Source organism: Malus sylvestris, chromosome 5, assembly GCF_916048215.2.
Source record: "Malus sylvestris chromosome 5, drMalSylv7.2, whole genome shotgun sequence".
Classification (NCBI taxonomy): Eukaryota; Viridiplantae; Streptophyta; class Magnoliopsida; order Rosales; family Rosaceae; genus Malus; species Malus sylvestris.
The window spans coordinates 10497082-10515158 of NC_062264.1; the positions used below are offsets into that span (position 1 = coordinate 10497082).

The 18077-nt window shown below is 36.5% G+C and overlaps 2 protein-coding genes across 2 annotated transcripts; both read left to right on the forward strand.

Moving 5' to 3' along the window:
- Positions 1 to 7771: 7771 nt before the first annotated feature.
- On the forward strand, positions 7772 to 8666 carry LOC126624216 (chromatin modification-related protein EAF7-like). The gene has a single exon (XM_050293253.1). It carries the CDS (start codon positions 7843 to 7845, stop codon positions 8443 to 8445), a length of 603 nt encoding a protein of 200 aa, XP_050149210.1. The 5' UTR covers positions 7772 to 7842; the 3' UTR covers positions 8446 to 8666.
- A 5331-nt stretch (positions 8667 to 13997) lies between these two features.
- LOC126624215 (protein SHI RELATED SEQUENCE 3-like) lies at positions 13998 to 17471 on the forward strand. Its single transcript, XM_050293252.1, has 3 exons — positions 13998 to 14670; positions 14925 to 15290; positions 17312 to 17471. Exons 1-3 carry the CDS (start codon positions 14367 to 14369, stop codon positions 17407 to 17409), a joined length of 768 nt encoding a protein of 255 aa, XP_050149209.1. The 5' UTR covers positions 13998 to 14366; the 3' UTR covers positions 17410 to 17471.
- The last annotated feature ends 606 nt before the right edge of the window (positions 17472 to 18077 follow it).

The window sequence follows — 18077 nt, forward strand, 5'->3', positions numbered from 1 at the left end:
TTATCACATTACTAAAGTGATATATAAATCTTGTATCTCTACTAGGATACAACAAGACAATATTCAATTCATAACACTACTTTAAGGAAATAATATATTAGAAGGCATTCATCACATTACATGATAATTCAAACATTCATAATGTTTAATACAAAAAGAATTAGCTCTATACATTTAGAGACTAATTAAATACCTTCATACATTTAGGCACTAATAGTGGTCTTCCATCATATGAAGCCACTTAATAAGTTTTTAACAAAATAAGAAAGTTTAAAGACTATCTTTAAATGCCTAACAAACTTCCTAAGTAGTAAGCAAAAAACATGGTGGCCGAACCCTTCTCCACACTTTTCTTTGCTTGTTCCTCTTCTACTTGGCTCCTCCACCTATATACAATTATACAAGTGATTAGCCCTTTATATCAAATATAAATTTTAGAAGATCTAACAATTAGAATCGACAATAAGAACATAAACCATACCTTGTGGCTTGTCCTTAAGAGTTGCAAGGTATAACCTGCAATTCCTCTTCCAATGACCCTCATTTCCACAGTGGTGGCAAGTCCCCTTGGGCTCCTTTGCCTTCTTTTTCCTCACTCCTCCTTGCGGCTTAGGAGTGGGAGACTTCTTCTCCTTCCCTTTGCCTTTGCCTTGTGGCTTGGCCTTGGAAGAGGATGGCTTGTTGTAGGCTACTGCAGTAGTCCCTACAACGTTCTCTTTCTTCATAGTCTTCTCGGCAGTTACTAACATGTTTAGTAACTCAGAGAGAGTACTATCCATCTTATTCATATTGTAGTTCATTACGAACTGCGAGAATGAATCAGAAAGAGAAGCCAATATGAAGTCCTGGGCCAATTCCCCGTCAAGTGGAGTACCTAGGTTTTCCAATTGTTCAATGAGTCCTATCATCTTTAGTACATGTTGATGCACTGGAGCCTTCTTGACCATCTTGGTCTTCACAAGTTCACTGACAGTGCTAAAGCGACGGTTGCGCGTCCCTTCACCATATAACTCCGTAAGATGGAGTATTATGGAAGATGCACTGTCCATGCCCTCGTGCTGTCTCTGTAGCTCCTCATTCATGGAAGCCAACAGATAGCACTTGGCTTGTGTATCATCCTCAACGTGCTTGTCATACGTAGCACGTTCATCCTCAGTGGCCTCAGGGCCGAGAGGTATGTGAGGTGGGGCCTTGTCTAGCACGTAAACAATCTTCTCCAATGTTAGAAGAATCTTGACATTACGATACCATGATGGGAAATTGTGCCCCTCTAGGCAATGTTTGTCGAGTATTTTCGCGAGTGTGCTTCCAAATATATCTAAATACATAAACAATAAAATAATTAGTTTGATTGTTGATTAAGTCAAACGATTCGGGTCTTTAAACCGAATGACACCACCCAGCATTTTTGGCAAATTCCATATCCCTAAAGATGGAATCCGGGAGATTTCAATGAAAGCTCCTAGCGGGTTATGGGAGGCTCACTATTACCAAGCCCACCTCACGATGATACGATATTGGCTAGAAAAAATAATAATGAGAGGGTACACTTACCCATTCACAACAACCTCTTGTGATTACCCATCTTTTTGGCCTCTAGAAAACAATGCCTCACGATGATACGATATTGGGACCATTTTTCTTAGTTAAGTTCTTTCCCACCATGCCGGTTTAGATAGGGGTCCAAGTATGACCTCACGATGATACGATATTGGCCACACTCGTTGCCTACCTTCACCTCATCAAATGTTTTAAATAAACTCTTCCTGAGTATAAGCATGCACTTTGCACTCCCCCATGATAGGGTGAAGGCGGTGTACAAGTCATAAACGATTGGAGCCTACCACGGTGGAAGGCCACGAAAAAGTGTTCAAAGCACGCTTACGCTTTCAACTTAATATTGTATGTTGGTTGAGGGATTTTAAGGTCTCATCAATTTTATTTATTTAATCACATTCAAATAAATTGTGTCCTATTATAACTACTAGTCCAAAGTTAATGAAATTAGTAGCATATGATATCCCCACTATTCGTTTTCATAAAACAAATCAATATCAAAATATTTTTCAAAATATTGGAGATATATATAACTACTAATTGTATTCATTATAGTTTAGTAGTGTATGATACTCCCACTATTTGTTTTAAGAAAAACAAATCAATATCAAAAACGAATTTTTCAAATATTGGAAGTAACTACTACTACTACGGTTTTTGCATTCCTTTGAATTTGGACTTTATAGTTATCTTAGGCTCTTGGATGACCATGGACTTATTAGGTTATTGCAACAACGAGCCAACATTGTTGAATAAGTACTCGGGGAGGTTGTGTCAATTTAATTACGTGCTTTTCAATCCAATTAAAACATTTTCATTGAGCCATTAGAAATGAAAGATGATCATTCATTGCTAATTAGGGCGTTGGACCCATTTAATCTTTAATCTCATGTCAAAACCCTCTTTTAGTTATATCTCCTTACCAATAGTTAAAGAAACTCTAGTCTAGCACTAGAGGGAATCAACTAACTAAAAGAGATTAAGAAGTAATAAGAATTACAAACCGATTTGTTCAAATTCCTACAAATTACACATACTAAGAGGGAGAGATAGATTAATGTCCAACGTGACAAGGTCCAATTGAAACAGTAATTAAAACACATTCCCAAGGTTCAAACAATTTGAGTTTAGCGCCTTATCTCATAGCTCAATTATCGTTTAAGACATAAGTCCATAGTCACCCATTTTTCTAACTACTTAATCACATTAAATAATCATATGGAATGCAACATAAACATTTAGATTTAGTGCATATGGGCATAATAGTATTATGAGTTTAAACAACTAACAAAATTAAAATCAAATATTTTAACTTTCTAGTTAGTAGGGGCCTAAATGCAAATACAAAAAGTTAGGGGTCAAACCGTAAATACTTGAAAGTAATTATCAACTTTTCAAAGATTACAAAATAACCCCACAAGTGGATAAATCCACTAGGGAGGCCGGCCACATTAAGGAGGATGGGAGGTTTCTTACACATTGCATTGAATCAATACAAAGTAGAAAAAAAATCCAAATTTTACTTGTCACTTGACTTAAGCTTTAAGGACTTTAAGAAAAGGGTGATGGAAATTCACCTAGTCAAGTCTAGGTTTTATTAAACTTTTGGGAAGGCTATGGATGATATGTATATCATCCAAAACCATAAAACATTATTTAAACATCAAATAAAACCATTTTCACCAAAACCAAAACCATGAACACCAAGAACAAAACCATGAACATAATTTCAAGATTTGTATATTCTTGGTGATGTTTCAAACCCAAAAGCAAAAGTGACAAGATCTCTACTTTCTAGCTTTAAAAGGATGTGTGAGTGGCTTACAATAAAACACAAACACAAGCCAAAAAACCACCCCCAAAACCGTGCCCTCCCCTATGGAACTTTAGCCCCAAATTTTGTTCCAAAACTCAATCTTCATTCATGCATCCAAAACACTTTTTGCATGCATATCTTTTTCAACTCTTGATTCACATTTTTCAACATTTGAAAAACAAAAGATAAACATACTTTGAATGAAGAAATAATATGTCAAACATAAAATTAAAACCCATATGCATAAAATCCAAAAGGACACATCAAATATAAACCTTTGGCTCTTGATACCACTTGAAGGGAAAATATGAGATTTATGTGGGATTTCTAGTGACTAGCATGCATATACAATTCAAGATTTATATACGAAAGCAACAGAAGCATGTTATCACATAATATCAAAGCTATAGTCATGCAAATCCCCTTCAAGTTGCATAGGTTTATATAAGATGCATCAAAACATTTTAGTGAAGAACAAAGCTTAGGAGTAGTTTTATACCTCTTGATCTAGATCTTAGACCAAGGATGGCCCACCTCCAAGCCCTTTGCTCCTTGAACTCCTTGAGCCTAGCCTCCTTCCTTGCCTCCTCCACTTTGTTTAGAATGAGTGCTCCTTGGTTCTCCTTTAGTCTCCAAAGTAGAAGACCTTTAAAGATCCACACCCACTAGTGTAGTGAGATGGATGGAGGAATAACCAAAAGGGAGAGAAGATGATTAGCTAAATCTCCCTTATAGTGGCCGGCCTTGTGTGGTTTTAGAGAGAGAGATGTTTTCTTCCTTTTGTGAAAAACAACACACAAAACCCTAATGAATTTTTCACTATAAAGTTCCTTTTATAATACAAAGAAACAAGTCAACAACTTGACTTCCTCTCTCTCTCCCTTTCCCTTTATTTGGCAGGCCCCCTTTAGTGTTGTTTGGGCTTTGGGCTTTTATTATTTCAAGTCATCCTATGCTTAAATAAAAGCCCAATGGGTTTGGGCTTAATGGGCCCATATTAACCCGAACTTTTCTTTAAGCCCAAAACGATCTTTTATCGCTTTTATGATTTCTTTAGACTTTCTAATTAATCACAACACTTAATTAATCTAATTAATTATTTCCATCATCCATTAGTTACTCACTACAAGAGTGTATCGGTGTACAATCATTTTAGGTTCTAATTAGCAAGGCAGTGAGGTGATTGGCACCAATCCAATTGATTATATTTAATCCAATCACTTAGTGAATTAAAACTTACTTTTAATTCACCTTCTTCTTTCACGACTACATTTAATCATCTAGAAGAACTCACAAGCCATGAGTGACATCTAACCATATATCATGGCTACCCAAGCTAATGTAGAATTTGTTCGGAGAACCTATTCAGTTGGAATTACAATGTAATTCGATCCTTCTCTAATACAATACTCTTAATCACATTATTAGGGTATGGATATATTATGTCAAACCCCTAATGTGATTATTCCATGTTATATGATTCAATTGAGTCGTATAGGAACGCTTTCCTTTATTACGCTCGATACTTCGACCGAAGATTCCGAATCATATATTAAAGTATTCTTCCTCTCACAACGAGGATTAGAGATCCCTTGTTGCGCATTTACTTGCCTCCATGGCTAAGTGGCTTAACCCCAACTATGTCGTGGACACCCGCGAATGAAGTGACTTTGACATAATCAAAGATCAAGGACCTAACCACAAGACAACTACGATGCCTCAGGTCAAAGGATTACTTACATTATTCCAACCATTAGAGTTACTTGCTTGACATGTGAGTAGACCTTCATGCAAGTACTCTCGTTCGATTGTGTTCAGTGAACTCATTCCCTTAATGAGCACCTACATACCTGTCTTAGTGTCACTACACGAATGGGATGAGACTTTCCATCATTCCAATTGAAGGGGACATAGTATGTACTGGTCTTTGCATTGTCAGTGTCCCTCTGACAATCATATGACCAAGAACCTTTTTGGACATGATAGTTATGTGAAGAAGGTCTCTGTAGTCTAACATCATTAGATTACTTCTTCCATCGATCCATTGTCCATGGATTCATTATTTAGGACATATATCATTTATAGAGATAGTCCTAAATAGTATCTTTTCCATTTGATGTATAAGAGTCATCTATACATCCATTTATTGTCCTGAAAGGTTTCTTCCAAAGATTGACTTTCAGGGCATATTTCCAACACATCTATGGCAGTTGAAAAATCAAACTCAAGCAGTTTCCTCATTCTCAACAGGCAGCCCGGACTTGGCAACCCAAACAATTGCTCATTCCATGCCGCTTCCTCGACCCGTACCGAACCAATCCTTGGCTTCAATCAAGCCGAGCTGCTCAAGCAATGGCCCTTGCCACATCACCTCATTGGCCCATGCCAAGTCGACTCCTAGCCCTTGCCAGCCGATGTGCCGCACCACTCTGACGACTGCCTTGTGGCAGCACCACCTATGAAAAAGATAAGAAGAAATTAAGTTTTTATTACATTGGTGCGGCATAGAGAAGACAAAGAAAGCAATGAAAGACGATCCTTTGCACAAACAAGATGTAGAAGATTGCTAGAGGAGGGGGAATAAATATCCTCTAAGCTTTCTCTCGCTTGTAGGGTAGAATAAATCATTCTCCGAAGTTGATTTAACAACCCACTTAAGGTGGACTTAAATAGACTTTGAGAAGAATTTATTTCCCTTTCTTAGAAGGATCTAATTTCATGTTAAAGAGGGAATCTACATCAAAATAGGAAGCAGTCCAAAGTTTCCTAGAGCAAGAAGATCTCTACACCCGCTGCCCTTTCCTACGAGCAGCCCAGCAGGTGTGGGGGCATTTGTGGAGCAAAAAATAATCACAAGGCGACACGTGGATCTTTGATAAAAGAGGACAAAACTACCCTTGGGTCATACCGGGATTCCTACGCGCAAGTAGCGGGCAATCATCATCAACCAAGTAAAAAATGCTCCAAAAAGGTAACAATTCAAATACCAATTAAGTCACTCAATTGACCACGAAATATCTCCAAATATGTGCTAAAGGGCCGGCCATCTATTGCTAAAAGAGGAATCAATTTGTCTCCTCATATTTACCCATTTCATCACACTAATTAGCTAACTAATTTAGCAATAATTCTATTTTGCTAAATTAATTAGCCAATTAGTCACATAACTCCCAAAATTAACCCTAAAAACTAGTCAAAACCGGCCATCCCCTTAGCTTTTTACCTTTCCTATCTTTTCCCACTTTACTACCCCAATTAAGCTAGCTAATTGATTCTGTAACCATCCATTTATTCCCTTTATGTTTAATTAGCCAATTAATCATAATAAATTGGCTAATTAAACCTAAAGTTCAACCACAAAACCCACTTAATGGCCGGCCACTTTCTCTAAAAAGTGGACCGGCCAAACCCTATAAAGAGGCTCCCATTTTCAACAAAGGGAGGGGTTCAAACTCTGCAAAACGCCCAAAAATTCTCTAAACACTTTTTCTCTTTAATTTCTAACTTTGACATCAGAGGTTCTTCGGCCAAAGCCCCCCCCATTCATCGTGGGCGTGTGAGACTCTTGGCCTTGACCAAAGGTGTTAATCGTTTTGTAGGTGCAATTTTGTCAAAGAAGGAGAAGGAGAAAATTTGCATCCACAAAACCAAGACACCAAAGGGGATTTTGGACCACTCAATGGAATCCAAACCAGCATATGATTCCGGACCACTCAATGGAATAGCGGAGTAGAAGGGATTCTGAACCTCTCAACGGAATTTGAATGGATGCGATTCCAGACCACTCAACAGAATCGCAGAGTACAATGCATATCGAACCATTCAATGAAATCCAAGCTGGATACGATTTCGGACCACTCAACGGAATCGCAGATCACGCCGAATCGAGAAAAAAATCGGAAAAAAGTTGAACCGAACCGAACCGAAATTTCGGTTCGGTTTCGGTTTTGGGAAAAAACCGAACCCAACCCTAAAAATGACCATTTTATATGTATGGATAAGTTTAGAGACTAAGTATCTTTTCTTTTGTCGGAATAAGGTGCATTACTAAAAAAAACACCACAGGACAATGCAAGGGTTAGCCAAAAAATGAAAATCCAAAATTCAACGTAAATATCAGGAACAAAAGTTGCATGGTACAATTTTACAAAGAAACGTAGCTCGACAGGCATCACGAGGAAAACAACAAAAAAAGAAAACAATTGAGGCTCTCTAAAAAAAACTTGTCGATGAAGGCTGCATGGGATAAAACTTGTCGATGAAGGCTGCATGGGATAAAACTTGTCGATGAAGGCTGCACCAAAAAGACGAGATGACTTGTACGCGCGGACACATCATTCTCTACGTGGACCTCAGATTCCCCCGACAGCTCAGCCTTTTGTATATAAAAGCCCAACTCACTGATCCAATCCCACATAATCCATTCCAAAGTTCATAACAAAAAAGGAAAAGAAAAGAACAAGACGGAAATGGATTTGGGAAAACTTTCGAGTGCAAACTCCATGGACGAACAATTCGAATTCCTGGAAATCGAAGACGGAGAAGAACTCTTGGGTCTCACACACTGGGAATTCATCGACGCCTCCGATGCCGACTCAGAGCAAAACCACCACCACCACCACCGCTCCGACTCCGAACAAACCGATAAAGACGAAGAAGCAAATCGGTTTGATAGGCTTATCATTGGGCCCGCTTCATTTTCCCCTTCGGTCCCTCCGCCGGTGGCCGATCCGATCCCCGCCCACCGTCATCGCCGCCCCCGTCTCGTCCGATTTGTGGATGTGGGTCTCAATCTCAAACTCCATAGCGATTGGGACGACAGCGGCAATGAGGATGAGGGCCATGGTGAGGAGGAGGAGGAGGAGGAGGAGGAGGAGGATGATGATGGGTATGGATTAGACGACGAGCTGGTGCCGTTGTCAGTGAGCGACAAGTTGGGGCGGCAGAGGATGAGGAAATTGGGGAAGAGGATGTTACCGAAGATGAACAAATCGAAGCGGTCGCCGTACATGGTTGCGAGGGCTGGCTGCATTCGTGGGAAGCATGGCCTGGGATTGAAGCATATTTACTGACAAAGAATGGATATTTGGAGATTTGGGTATCTTTTTACAACTGGGTTTAGATGTAATTAAAATATAAATTTGTAGTTGGGTGGACCTAGTCTTATGTTAATTAGGTAAACATGGGGGTTCGGCTTTATGTTCATTCTGTGTCTCTGTCTGACTTATGATGTTTCATCATCTTTTTAGAATCTAATATATGTAGTTGATGACGTGATTGTTTATTTGTTCTACATTGCTTCTTTGTCTATTTGCTTTGTCATTCTTTGTTTTTTTTTTTTTTTTTTTTTTTTTTGTTTCCCGAACTGGTTTACTTTTGATCAGTCTAATAGTACTCCGGAGCACTATAGAATTTTCGATCCTCGACTTTACTCTTATGATTTGTGATTAAGATCTTGAATTTTGATTCTTTGGTTTTAGAATTGATAAGAAAGGATAGTGCTGCTTGAAGAATACTTGAGATGATATTGGTGAATCTGTTGAGTATAGAGGAGGGATTGGCACAACCATTTTCTCAATTGCTCTTTGCAATTTGTTTGCTTTGCTGCTAGGCTACTAGTACTGGTTTTGGAAATACACTGGTTCTACAAACATCTATAGTTGGGGTACGGCTTCAATGCTACTTAGCACTCAGCGAGACGAGTTTTTCCGCTTCCATGTCCATGTGCATATAACAGTATAAGGAAATCCAAGTGTTAAAGGAAAGCATAAGCAGTACCTACTTCACACGTAGGCCTTATATTGTTGCGCTGATGCCTTGATGAAACTGGAGAGATTTGATCAGCAGTTGAGATACGAACATTATCTAATGTATTTGTGTGGTAATAGTTAATAAATCACAACCATTCCACTGCAAAACTGGGGTGTATCCAAACAAGGACTTAAAGAGTATTCTGTTCCTCCTCCTCTGCATCGAAGTTCAAATTCCTTATTTCGAATTAAAATAGATTATGTGCCACTTTATTTCGTAGTAAAATAAATTAAGATATCGCTGGAATCAACACCGCCACCAGTTTTTTTTTTTTTTTTTTTTTTTTTTTTTTTTTTTTTTTTTTCCGGTTTATCCTTTTGGACAATTTTCCTGGCAATTTTTTTTGTTTTTTCATGAAATCCAATACTAATACTTCTTCCAAGACCAGTGGATCTTGTTGGGCTTTTGAAGGATGCTTATTTATGATCAATCCCGGAGGCTGTACTGTTGCTCATTCGCTACCCAACTATGCCCTTACATTACATCTAGTTTTCAGAGGATGGGCTTTTGTGCTTGAATTCATGATAATGCAATTGGGTATAAGCAGACTCGAACCATTGACATCTGTCGTAAAGTAAATTACCTCCTCTAAGGCCTCTGACTGATTCTACTATAGAGGCCAACGATAGTCGATAGACAATAACTCCTCCCTAACCAACCGATGCATTTCTTTTATTGAAATAAAAGGTCATCTTAATTTGCTTGAAGTCTCACATCGATAAAACACATTATAAATGTTTTATCGTTAATTATCTAGAGACATTTTGAAATAAAATCCTACAGTTGCTAGACTAGCAAGTGATTAAGTTGAGGATGATCATATAAATGTTAGACACTAACAGTCTCTCTAATATTTGGACAAGGATTGTCTGCCCTCCTAGTTGTGGTGCCCTTCCATGCCCTCCTATTTTGTGCGGTCACGGTTAAGCCACGTCAATATTTTATATTTTTATTATTTTTTGTCTTATTATCTTATTAAAAAATTAATATAAAATATTAACGTGGCTTAACTGTGACCTCATAAAATAGGAGGGTATGGAAGGGCACCACAACTAGGAGGGCAGACAATCCAAGTCCCTAATATTTAACCGGCTTAAACAAATGTTCTCCCTCCTCTTTGTGCATGCTTAGCTTGCTACGTAATCTGACTAGTTGTATTCAGTTGTGGCATGTGCTAAATGAGCCATAAACTTGTGTCGTGTCGTGCTCATGTCTGCCTAACCCATCTTCTGCTCCTACTTTACTGTATTTACTTTTATCTGTTTCACATATTTTCTGCTTTTACTTTGTGTCACTTTTGAAGGTCGAGCCTACTCAAATTGCATGAAATGACACCATTCGGCGCTGAAAGTTGGCCAATTCTATCATCACATAATTATGTCCTACTGCCACTAAAATTTTAATTCATTTTTGTCACTTACTAGAAGCAATGCCATCAGCCATCAATTTTTTTTTCAACGGCAAAGCGTTCTTTAGAGCAGTAAATCAACAATCGCAATTTGTTTTGAGTACAGGGGTCTAGATTTGTATGACCACCTAATAACAAGCTATCATCATGGAAGTAAATTCGCCTCACATTAAATTGATGAAAACCTACACACAAAAAGAATAGCCAAATGGAGTTAGATTAATATCGGTATGATATCAGCCAAAGGGTCTTTGATGCCTAAGTTAAAAAGATTGTAGGAAATAATAAGAGTGTTGGGAGAGTTCTTGATTACAGGAATAAAGTGGTTGATCTTGGTTATTTATAGAGAACTGAGGAGTTAACTCTAGCGTGTGACCTAGTATGAACCCCGATGGAGGAATATTTCTCAGAGACTCTTGGAATATGGCTTGGAGAGTCTTGTCATGCTAAGAGATTGATAGGCAAGCTCATTACATATCAGCACGATGTGCATAGGTCGCGTGACGATTGGCTTGAACCGTTGGCGACGAATTGGGCCATGGGGCCTGTTGATTGTGAGCTTCTAGGACATTCATAGAGAATGTGGCCCGTTAGCCCGTTAGGGTTTGACTAATGGTGTGCATATTCCTATTGGTCAGGATATTTTATGTTCCCATAATCACGTTGCTACAAATGAGAACAATGTGAAGTTGGACGAACCAAAATACAAAGATGTTGGTGTGTGAGAGTAAGTTGAGATTATCGAGTAAGTGGAATCAGACTGCCTCACTCAAGTTTTTCTATCTTAGGACATACGGGGTGACAACAATAAACCAAATAAAATCGGGTTGCCAGGAGAGTTTAAGTAGCGGCAGCCAAACGCACATCAATTATCTACTTGATTAGGCTATTTAACCCCATTTCTAACTTGAATCAAATATGGGGTTAGTTAACAATTGGACAAGTTGGGATTACACCTTTCTCAATCCGTGTATTAGTCTACGCCAAATCTATCTTATGTATTAAACGTGCCCTTAGAGTATTTTGTAATGAATTAATTTGGAGAGTTGTAGATTGACTTATGTGATTGGATAATGCTTGTGAAAAAAAGGAATTAATGCCGTTATATGCTTTAAGCTGTACCATTGGGTTGAGCAGCTTGTGCTTACCTGCACTCTTATTGGACCTCGTTTTCATCCCTAATTGGAAGAGATCTCTTACTTAAATATATGCATTACAATTTTTTTTTTTGTGAGATTATATTGTCAAATTATTATGTGAATTTGATTTACGCATTAAGTAAAAAAATTAAGTGAATTAATGAAAAAAAAAATAATCACAATGTGACAACTTAAGTATCTCATTGCAATAGGTTAAATATTAAGTGAGAATAAAATACGAAGGTAATACTAGTGAGATCAAATTTTTAAATCAAATGATATGTCACTAATAAAAAACAACACGTTGCTCGACACTTAGTTAATTATCAAATCATCTACAACCACATCATTGGGTTTGCAAACTTGGTCTCCCTAGTATTACCCAAATACGAAAGGATTATGTTTTGGACCGAGTGGTGTGTTAACAGTACTTGGTGGAAGCTCTTTCTGCTGGTACTTACTGTTCATATAATGCACTGAGCAAAGTCCAGAAACACCTGACACCCCATGATCATCTACCCGGCCCCTATAACAAATCGGCCATAAGACCACGAGAGGAAGGCATGTACGTAAAACAATGAATCATTGCAAACTTTTAGATGAAGATGCATGATAAATCAAGACAAAACAGAAATGCAAAGAGTTAAAAATATTACTGCAGTTTCTTTTTTCCTAATGAAGTTAAAGAGGAAGAAGGGCCACAAATCAATGCGAGTTTCCGGGCGCAAGGACGAATATATGTAAAAGCTGAAAGACTTGTACGCTGTGTATGGTTGTATATATATAGTACCTTCGATGAATGAGAAATTTTGTGGCTCTAGGCAAGTTAGCTGTAGCAGTATTTACTTTTTAGTACTGTTTATATTAAATTGATTGACATCAGAAACTGCATTCCTTGATGCTTTGGCTAAAAGCAAAAGGTGAAAAGGAAAGAAATATGTGCGTGTGTTATACATGTAGTGCAAGGAGTGCCTCCTTATCATACAACCTAGCGACGTAAGCATCCTATGTTTACTGTCAGAGTGGAACTTGATTGGCTTACGGGTTGTGAGTTAAATTTACATATGAATTACAATTAGAAGGAAAAAAATGTGTTGGGTTTCTATTCTGTATAGCCTTCTTGTATTACATTGCAAGAGCTAATACAATCAATTATTCATATCTACAGTTGACAACTTCACATTGTCAAGTCGCTTTTCAACATCAAATATATATGATAGAGTTCTAGAGTTCTAAAACGTATGGATCTAAATGGAAAATTAACTCGATATACAAATTTAAATTTCATATAATTAGTTAGATATGGACAAGCGTTCTAATAAGTAATTGATGTGGTTTTGATTCGTGGTTGTAGTCAAAATTTAGGGTTATAGGTTACATTAGAGTTTTGGTTATTGTGGTTTGTATGAGATTGGCTTTGTCTTGCTTGTATGTTGTGATGTGGGTTTTCTTTGATCTCTGTAGAAGTCTTATATGTTCAAAGTTTTTCTAATCAAATATCGTTTCTTTCTAAAAAAAATCAAAATATTAGCCCTCATTAGAGCAACTCTAGCATAGTCTTCAAGTTCATTGTCGTCATAAACCTCTAACTTCGATAAAATTGAGAATAATATATTTTTGTTGGACTTACATCGCTAGACAAATACTATCGTTTACGATGAATCTAAACATCACACATTTGTTTACCCAAAAACTAAATAAAATAAAATAAGCATCATTTAGGTCAGGATTAACATGAACAATTATTTGGATCCACAATATGAAAACATAAGAACTCATGTTGTCGGATAAAAGAACATTTCCTTAAGCATATATTAGTTAAAAATTATATAATATTGTTAGTGAACCAAACGTAGATGAAGCTAAATTTTTTAAGGAAAATGGTTCCCCTACATCATTTTACTCTTGATGCACATTTTTGTTATTTTGACATTTGAATTGAATATCGTAAATGAAAGTCAAGAAACAAAAATAATAAACGATATGAGAATGTGAAGAAAGGTGAGCATAAATTTGTTCTCCTTTGTTAATTTCACAACAAGACAAAGACACACTTCCAAAACAACCATGATTTTGCATTATCAACAACGTTATCTTTAAAGTTTAAAGAAAACACCCACCTTTTCCACATTTCCTCGATCTCTCTCTCATTTCATCCCCTCCTATTTAAATGATTACGATTACGTCACGTGTACATCTTGTTTTGAATTTTTTATATAGAGAATAAGACAAAAAGAAGAGTGTGAGAGGAGGGGATAGAAATGAATGATAATAGGAGGGAAGAGAATCCTACTCTTTTTATTCTTGTACCTGCCAGGTAAGACTCTGCTGAAAAGACAGTGAAGAGGAAGTGAGAACTAGAGTTTCCTTCAAAGCTAGAATTGATGGCGGCGTCAACTTGCAATACTTTTAATGGTGCAATTCTACTCTTTATTCACAACAATTCCCACTAATTGTCTACCACTTAACAAGCAAAAAAGCTTCTGGCCTCACACGACCAATCCATAAACACAAATTAAACCCAGAACCCCCAAACACACCGATTGAAAATCAACATAATTACACATGGAATGATTTTAATATATAATTAAGGGTTACAGCTCTTAATTATAAAGATAGAGATGAAGAAATTAAGATGGTGAGGCAAGGAAGAGGAGGAAGAGAAGAAGAAATAATGGGTTCCAGATGCCAAGACTGTGGGAATCAAGCTAAGAAGGAGTGTGCGTACTTGAGATGCAGGACTTGCTGTAAGAGCAAAGGATTTCACTGCCAAACTCACGTCAAGAGTACTTGGGTTCCTGTCTACAGAAGGCGCCATACTCATCACCAACAGCTTCCTTCTATTGATCCACAGCACCCAGCTCACCTTCATCAAGGGCACAGCTACAACCCTAGGAGGCCAGCAGCCGGACACGTCATCACCAATCCCTCTTCATCTGGTACTTACCATTTAATTATATATAGAGATCACGATTTTTCTTGAGGAGGTTGAGGGATGTGATCTCTATGTACTAACCCTAACAGTGTTCTTTCCCTTTACTCTTACTAGTACTATACCACTGTTTAGGAATATTGTACTTTCTTCTGAAAAATACATCGATATAATTTTTCCTTGATTCTTTTTAGTAAATGAACATCAATTTTAATATAAATATATATGTTTCATTTTGATAACAAGAGTTGTGTATTTTAGGGCAAGATCAACAGGTTAACAATTTTCCAGCAGAAGTGAATTCCATGGCCACTTTTCGGTGTGTTCGAGTGAGCTCCGTGGAGGATACGGTCAATCAGCACGCTTATCAGACAAGTGTGGTAATCGGAGGGCATGTATTCAAAGGTATACTCAATGATCAAGGCCCTAATTACACTACTGCAGCTGGCCAAAGCTCCAGCCCCCAGCATGTAATGAATAAGCAAACCAGCAATTTTATTAGTGCTGCTGCTTCTGCTTCGAATATTACTGCTTCTACTTCATCAGCTGCTGCAGATCATCAAGGGCCACATCATCATCAACCTCCTTCTTCATGTCCATTGATTCCCTTTAATGCTTTCATGCCTGGTACGCAATTTTTCCTTAACCCAAAATAATGAGCCTTAACTAGGTTCTATGTACTTGATTCTTGTAATTAAAAAAATAACGATTCATAATAATTATGTAATAATTCTGGTATAATATGGTTTTCATACGATGATTTTAACCATTTTTAATTATACAATAAAATATTTATATAGTCATAGTGTTTGAATCAAAACCAATTGTATAAATTTTGGGAGATTATTACTTAATAAAGGTGTACCTAAATGGTATTATTTTTTTACTTAGTTATCGTTAATGAAGATTGTACATATACAAAGAACTACTAGTCGAGCATGTCAATTTCTGAGATGTAACTTGGATAAAGAAAGACACTCGATCTTTAATCTGGTGCTTGTATCTATGTAGTGCTCTCTTTAATGCTTCTATGTAGACAAGCTAGAAACATATAATTTCACCAAGAACTTGTCCATGTTGATGAGGTATTAGGTACCCGTAAGCTCAAAGGCGAGACATTATACTCTAAAAAATAAAACATTGTCTCAAACAATTATAGAATTTTTCTTAGTTCATTTTAAACTTTTATTTGTGACATGAAATATTTTTATACTCATTGATAATTATTACTATATATGGAGGCAAGCTTCCTATTACGAGACCTAAAAAAATTATAACTTATTACTATATGGAGTTTATTCCTAAACATAACTGACCCAAATTGGGACCAAAAATTTTATGACTTTAAAGAGATTATTCATATATAGAGTATTACTATAGAAATGTTCTACTACGTATATATGTTCAACCAAATATTGGAGTGTAAATAATGAAAGTGAGTAAAGAACAAATCCCTCATTTGATTAATAGGCTATATAATAGCAAGATACATGGTATGTGTCATTGTAAATTTATATATAGGTAGCACATTTATATATACCAAAGTAAGAAAGACATGTTAACCAAAAAATATGTAAGAAAGACATAAATTAAATAAAGAAGAAGCTAGATCAGCTTTAATTAATTAATTATATATACTTATTTTTGTTTCAAAATTCAATGTTTACATAGTGTGATGATATTCTCTGTGAAATGTTGTATATGTCCGCAATCTGCAACTGCATGCCGGAACATTTTGAAATTTGTCTTCTTGCTATTTGTTTTTGGCTACTTCTCATCTTCAAGGTTAATTATACATGTGAACTGTAATTGTTTATGAACTTCGAAACCACTTTTCTCCAGCATTTCCGTTTCTCTGCCGGTTTGAAGCAATGTCTGGACAAATTTACAAAGATTTGAAGCTTGTCTTTGCTTTGTAAATATCTCAAGTACTTTGCATGTGCATGAAACTACATATAATTTATACAAAACAAAATATCCAAGAAAATGTACACATACAGAGACACGATCTCAGAGGCCTGAAGCATGGCCCATATAGAATAATAGAATTAACGAATTGCTGCTCAAAAGCTGGTTTTGTTTATTTTAATAATTCGGATCGATACTATACAAAATGCACATATTGTTTCTTATTAATGCATTAATTAAAATTGTTTCTTATTTTTTCTTGAAAAAAACATGTCTCTACAAGTTTCAATCTCTATAAAGTGCAGCACTAACATGCATACTTAATGATTATTCAAAGTGGGTATTGTATAATTATGCACTAATTTTTTTCACAGTTAATTAAGGGATTGTTGATCCTTTGAGGGGAATCATAACCCTATACATATAGACCCAGAACCATGCATAAAGCTAACCCCATAAGGGAGATATTTTATTATTAAAAGTACATAAAAAAGACTCATATAGTTGGAGCATCTTATTATGAACTGGGACTTTAATAAGAAAGCACTAATTAGTTAAACAAACCCCATGCCTAATTTTTTTAATCTTTTATGCTAAAAAGACATTCACACATTAATATATACAGGAAAAGATATATACTTCTCAAAGGCACTAGCTCTGGAATATATCCTCAGTACTTGAAAAAGATAGAGGCCATATTGCAGGTATAAATATTAAAATATTATTTTTGATCATTGCAGTGGCTCTATATTCATGGTGTGGGAAGGAATCCATACTGGATTGCTTCTCCCTTATAATCAAGGAGGTTCCAAATTACTTGCTAATTGTAGTCGTATGAAATTGAAAAGGTTGGCAAGTTTAGAAGGAAAAATAACAAATAATGCATGAGGTAGGGCAATCTTTATAGCTTTTGAGTAAAAGGGTTTGTGATTGCTTTTTTTTTTCCCCCTTCTTTCTTTTTTGGGTTATAATAAACCTTGTCATCCTGAAAGCATATGATACATTGATATGCGTCACGAACCATATGCAAGCCCCAAATTAATTAAACCACCCAAAAGACGCCTGAAAGCATATATATGACATATTGCTCTTATTCTTTAGTTTTGCATACACATGGAGGACAAACTATCATTTCGTTTGGTATAAAGGATCGAATTGGGATGGATAGTCTTTTAAGTTCAAGGCATATTGAAGGTAGATAAGAATGATTTTTCATTTTGAGAGGAGACATGAAGAAATTTCTCATTTTTAATCCTCCCGGAGGATTTGAATGCGTACGTTTTTTTTTTCTTTAGTAATCAATCTCGTACCTCTAAGTTGATCACAATTAATTTGTTCTTTAAACATACCTTAAATAGTATCTTATCGATCCCAGTCTAATTATATATACCAAACAAGGCCTATAAGTGGTGATAAAGGTCGGATACGGCTTCGCTCTTAGCCCAATTTTCTCCTAACCTATCTAATTAATCTGCTTTTCAATGACTACTGGCTAACCTAGCTAGA

What these genes read in the sequence shown, in the direction of transcription:
- LOC126624215 (XM_050293252.1), top strand. Translation starts at nt 14,367, where the DNA reads ATGGTGAGGCAAGGAAGAGGAGGAAGAGAAGAAGAAATAATGGGTTCC. An exon ending in CACCAATCCCTCTTCATCTG is followed by an intron (nt 14,671 to 14,924) that starts GTACTTACCATT and finishes TGTGTATTTTAG; the next exon opens with GGCAAGATCAACAGGTTAAC. An exon ending in CTTTAATGCTTTCATGCCTG is followed by an intron (nt 15,291 to 17,311) that starts GTACGCAATTTT and finishes TGATCATTGCAG; the next exon opens with TGGCTCTATATTCATGGTGT.
- LOC126624216 (XM_050293253.1), top strand. Translation starts at nt 7,843, where the DNA reads ATGGATTTGGGAAAACTTTCGAGTGCAAACTCCATGGACGAACAATTC.